The sequence below is a fragment of the Stenella coeruleoalba genome (assembly GCF_951394435.1).
Source record: "Stenella coeruleoalba genome assembly, chromosome: 19".
NCBI classification, from domain to species: domain Eukaryota; kingdom Metazoa; phylum Chordata; class Mammalia; order Artiodactyla; family Delphinidae; genus Stenella; species Stenella coeruleoalba.
In genome coordinates, this window is record NC_137165.1 from 18,873,959 (window position 1) to 18,879,045 (window position 5,087).

At 54.9% G+C, this 5,087-nt stretch overlaps 1 protein-coding gene across 1 annotated transcript; it reads left to right on the forward strand.

Annotated features, from left to right (window-relative positions):
- The first annotated feature begins 293 nt into the window (after positions 1-293).
- SPACA3 (sperm acrosome associated 3) lies at positions 294-4,637 on the forward strand. The gene is made up of 4 exons (XM_079903706.1): positions 294-720; positions 1,488-1,646; positions 2,064-2,142; positions 4,312-4,637. Exons 1-4 carry the CDS (start codon positions 534-536, stop codon positions 4,376-4,378), a joined length of 492 nt encoding a protein of 163 aa, XP_079759832.1. The 5' UTR covers positions 294-533; the 3' UTR covers positions 4,379-4,637.
- The last annotated feature ends 450 nt before the right edge of the window (positions 4,638-5,087 follow it).

Here is a 5,087-nt window from a genome sequence, read left to right on the forward strand (position 1 = left end):
AGTGCAGGCCAGGACGGGGAGGCTCAGCGCTAGAAGAGAGCTTCGTGCTGAGGGATAAAATAGGGCTGAGGGATTGATTTACACAGATGCCACTGCTCGGCTGTCCCCTCCGGGAGCATCTGCTTGTGGCCAAAGCCCGGTGGGACTTTGGAATCATATAAACTTTGGCCTCAGTCCAAACTTTGTCCCTTCTGAGTTGTGAAGTCCTGGGATTCAGGGTTCCGTGATGCCTGGCAAGTAGTATGGAGCTCAGAATACGTTTGTCCTCTCCCCGCTTCCCCTCCTCTCTCTCAGCTGCCGGGACAGGGGGTTACAATTGGATTGGAGGGGAAAGAGGCTGGCCTCGGGGAACCCTCTTCTGGCTCTTGGTGGTACGGCTGAGGCCCCATCAAGGCTGCAGGGGAGCAGGTTGGCACTTCCCAGGTACACTCAGGCCCTGTTTCCCTTCTTCTTCCAGGGGCACCCTTCTGTGAGCTGCCTGTCAAAGCCCAGCTTGGAGCCAGGGCGACGGGGTCTCCAACCCTGCCGCCCGCATGGAAGGTGGGAGCTGGGCTCCCAGAAGGTGGCCGTGCCTGCCTGGGATGACGTCACTGGCCTTGGCGTCTCTGCTCAGCTGCCTGCTCACCTCCGGCCAGGCCGAGGTCTACAGTCGCTGTGAGCTGGCCAGAATGCTGCAGGATTTCGGCCTGGATGGCTTCCGGGGATACAGCCTGGCGGACTGTGAGGACTGCCCTCCCTTCCTCCCTCTTCCTCCCTCCAGGGCTGTGGCCTTGGGAGCCTCTGTTCTCCTTTGTCAAACAAGGATCCCATGAGCTGAGAGGTAGAGAACACCTGGCACTGGGGTGAATACACAGCAGGCAGACGACAGGCAGCCACAGCAGAACGACCTCTTCCTTTTCTCCCCCGCTGGTAAAGCCAGGAGCCACAGGAAAAGAATGGTGTCCTACCCTAATCTGAATTGCGGTCACGAGGGTCAGACATTCCCAGTGAAGTTTAGGGCGAGCGGAGCAAAGCAGTAAATACCAAACTTTTCAAGCTGGTGGCAGTTTCGAGAAGCAATGAAGTCCAGCCACACCCGGACTCATTTCTTCTCTAGTTCTAGCCCTCTCTCTAGGTTCCCCCTGTGCCTTCCTAATCATGTCTCTAAAGAGCGAGCTCTTGTTCGTTCACCCCACGGCATTTCTTGGGTCCTACTATGTGCGGACAGTGAGACCGTGGGAAGATTGCTAGCCTAGGTGTCGGGACGCCTGAGGTCGGGTCCCGACTCCTGCTCTTCGGTAGCTCTGTGTGACCTTGAGTCAGTCACTTTGCCCCTCCGAGAGCTTCGATGGATTCATTCGTCAAGGAGGTGGGAGGGCGTCTGCCCTGACTGCCTGGAGGCAGGAGTGGAGGCTCGGAGGAGGTGACATGTGGAGTCTGCCCCATGAGCCCTCTGGTCTGGGTTGGCCTCCGTCCGACCCGCAGGCCTGTGTCTCCGCCCTGTGCAGGGGTCTGTCTTGCTTACTTCGCAAGTGGCTTCAACACAGCTGCCGTGGACCACGAAGCCGATGGAAGTACCAACAGTGGCATCTTCCAGATCAACAGCCGGAAGTGGTGCAAAAATCTCAACCCCAAGGTCCCAAACATGTGCCAGATGTACTGCTCCGGTAGGCTGGGCCTGGGCCCGGGGCTGGCTGGGGCCGGGCTCTGCACCGGCCATTGCTTCTTCCCCAGCCGTGTGTGTTCCTCCTGCCTTATGTTTGAGTGGGGACCCCCGCTGCCTGCTGGGTCTACCAAGGAGGGCGGGATGGGGCGAGTGATGAGGATGGATCCTCCGTGAATATAATTTGGGGTCCCAGATGGGACACTGTCCTGAGAGCTGTGGCAAGGGAGGGGGGATGGCTTCTGATGGGGGGAAGTGATCGGGGAAGCCCTGTGCTTCCAGGGCGGTTGAGGGACAGGGTTGAATTTAGGATGGAGGAGGGTGTGTACATGTGTGAGAAAGACAGAGAGATGGAGACAGACTCTGGCTATCCAGCTCCAGCCTCTGCTCCCTCATCGTGTTTCTCTGCCTCCCTCCCCAGACTTGTTGAATCCTAACCTCAAGGATACTGTTATCTGTGCCATGAAGATAGTTCAGGATCCCCAGGGTCTGGGCACCTGGTAAGTAATGTAGGTTGGAGACCCCTGCAAGGAGACGTGGCCAGGACCACAGTAGGGAACTAACCTTCTCTGAGTGTCCTCCTTACCCCAGGCGCCATTCCGTGGCCTCACAATCCAATCTGCACGGCCGCTTTCGGTGGTGGCGGAGCTCACTACCACTGATGTATTTACAGACAGCGCACTGAATTTTAGGGAGGATAAGCAAGTCACTGGAGGTCACGGAGCCAAGCCTGGCTCCTCCAAGACCTGCCTATGTCGGGATGCCTGCCTACAAGTTCACTAGTCCAGGGTCTAGGAACTTTGTTTCTTAACTGTGGCATCTTTGTCCAGTACAACAGATCAAAGAGGTTCCCTGCTTGAAGCGTGGGTGGGTGCCCTGGAGCCGCACCCTATCAGCCTTCCCTTTACTCACCTCCTTCCCACAAGATGGCCTTTGGAGCCATCCTCATAGGCAAGGGAGTTGGATGAGCATCCGATGGGGCGCTGGACTATATCTTTGGAGCCCCTGAAGCAGCAGGCCTACAGCTTCCCAGCCTCTTCCCATGGGAGCTTCTCTACAGAGAGTCTCCAACCTCCCTTTACTCCCCTATCTGGATAGCAGCAGGGGTAAAATCCCTCCAGGTGACCAGAACCCAGGGCAGATGTGATAGTGACGAGGCTGCTGGGGTAATTAGGAAAGTATCAAATGTCAGTCCATGAGCAGAAGGAAGCGAGACAGACTAGAGGCAGGGGGGCTAGTTGGGAAGCCTCTGCAGGAGTCTAAATGAGAGACAGAGGGTGTGGACTCAGACAGTTATATAGGTGATGGACAGGAGAGGGGTGAGGGGTGAGGGGCTGTGGAGAAGGAACAGGGACGCGTGATATATGGCCAGTGAGCGAGAGGAGGAGGTGAAAAGGACCATGAACGTAGAGAAGGTCCAAGGTGGGCCTTGACAATGGCCACAGCTTTGGAGACGTGTTGATTTGAGAACCGTTGAAGCCCCAGGAGCTGAATCTGGAATGAGGCAGGCTCAGCAGGATAGAATGCACATCTATAAAATCAGGAAGGGTGAATGCAGGCTCAGGTAGGAACCCAAGGGCTTGAGGCCTTGGGGCCATTACCCTGGGATGGAAGAAACAGGTTCTTTTGGGTTAAATCGAAGAACAACTCTCTTGTACGCTGGGAGTAAATTTGTGGCATGTATAACCTCTGAGAGGCGGCTGAGGCTAATAGGAAGTGGTTCTAGAATGTAGGAAGGGTGCTGTTTATTCCCTCCACATGCACACCTGAGAACTCACCTGTGCCAGGCTCTGTGCTGGGTGCTGGGCTTCAGGCGTGGCCAAGACCCAGTTCTTTGCCCTCAAGCGTCTCAGTCTAATGGAAGAGATGAACAATCAAGGTCCTTTAGGGGCCCTCCTTGCCATCGGGCTCTCTGACATTGACATCATAGAGGACCCTAGTTATCCAAGTTTGGAACCCCTGGGAACTTGGGACCCCCAGGAGCCCAGGATCTTGCTTAACTTCCTCAAGATGCTAGCATGACACTGGAACAAGGTAATGGTCCTAAAAGAGCCTATAAACTACAGTTACTGGCAACTGAAAGATCCAGATTGGTAGCCAAAGAGAATTGGGTGTAGGTGCATTTCTGTCATTTACAAGCTGTGGACCTTGGGCAAGTAATTCTGCATCTTAGGCTCAGCTTTTCATTTGGAACATAGGGAACATAATATCTGCCCAATTTACCTTATAGGGCTGCTGGGGGGCATGGCAGATAAATGGGTGATGGGTGTGGCAGTGCTATGTACACTGTAAAGGGCTGTACACATGTACGCTGGCATCACTGTCTGCAGAAACATCATGGTGTAGGAAGCGAGCATTGAATTGGGGCTGTGGACCCCAGTCTTTGCCACTGACTTCTGGGTGAACCTGAGCAAGTTACTCCATTGGTAAAATACGGAGGCTAGACAGGTAACTTTTTAAGGGCCATTCTCTCTCTTCTTTTTTTTTTAACTTCTTTTAGGGGGTTCTTTGCTAGTTAACACAGCTGACTTGTCTCTCTTCCCCTTGGTAGCCCCTTTCCTCACCTCACTTCTGGTTTAGAGCCCACGCCTCCATCCTTTTCTCCTCTGAGCAAAGACTGAAGACTGCAGCTGATTTGGTCTCTCCTCTTCCCCATCTTCCATCCTCAGGGAGGTCTGGAGGCATCACTGCCAGGGCGAGGACCTCAGTGACTGGGTGGATGGCTGTGAATTGTAGGATTCTCTCTGGATGGACAGGCCATGCATAGCAGCTTGGGAGATGTGGTTTGGTTCCTGACCCAGGCCTGGGGAGACAAGCCAACTAATAAAGTATAGTTTAATATGTAAGTGTGGTTCTCAGCTGTCACTGTGCGTCCAGGTGGCGTGTTGGAGCCAGAAGCATCTCAGGGTTTCCTCACTATCCGCCTGGGCTGGGGTTCAGCTGGACTTCAAAAAGCCTACCGCGGGAGGTTTGCCTCCACTCCTGGAGGCCTGGGGAGGGGGGGTGTCAGTGCCCGTGTTGCCCACACCTGGCAGAGTTTCCTACATGAACCTCCTGAATGTATGACTGTTGCATGAACGATGCCTCCTGAATGAACGGTAGGCACTCAGCTAACGTTTGCAGAACTAGCGAGTGAATGGGCCCCGATACCTTCGGGGTGTCAGCTGTCAGGCCCCAGGCTTCTCTCTGGATGGAGCCGCAGCCCCTCCCGAGCTCTCTCCCTCTCGGGGGGCCGCTCTGGCTGCTTCTCCTCCAAGTCCCACTCACCTCGCACTTGGCCATATCTTGGAGCAGTGGGGGGTTTGGCACAATTCGGGAAGAGCTGGCTTAATGGGGTTTCTCCTTTATCCTGGCTGCCCGACCTTGGGAAGGTCACTCCACCTCTCACGGGCAAATTCCTCATGGACAAGAGGAGCTAATACAGGCCAGCTTGCAAGATCGTATT

Excerpts from the sequence above, each read along its gene's own strand:
- SPACA3 (XM_079903706.1), top strand. The coding sequence starts at position 534 with ATGGAAGGTGGGAGCTGGGCTCCCAGAAGGTGGCCGTGCCTGCCTGGG. Across the intron at positions 1,647-2,063 it reads GTGCCAGATGTACTGCTCCG|ACTTGTTGAATCCTAACCTC; the intron begins GTAGGCTGGGCC and ends CTCCCTCCCCAG. Across the intron at positions 2,143-4,311 it reads CCCCAGGGTCTGGGCACCTG|GGAGGTCTGGAGGCATCACT; the intron begins GTAAGTAATGTA and ends TTCCATCCTCAG.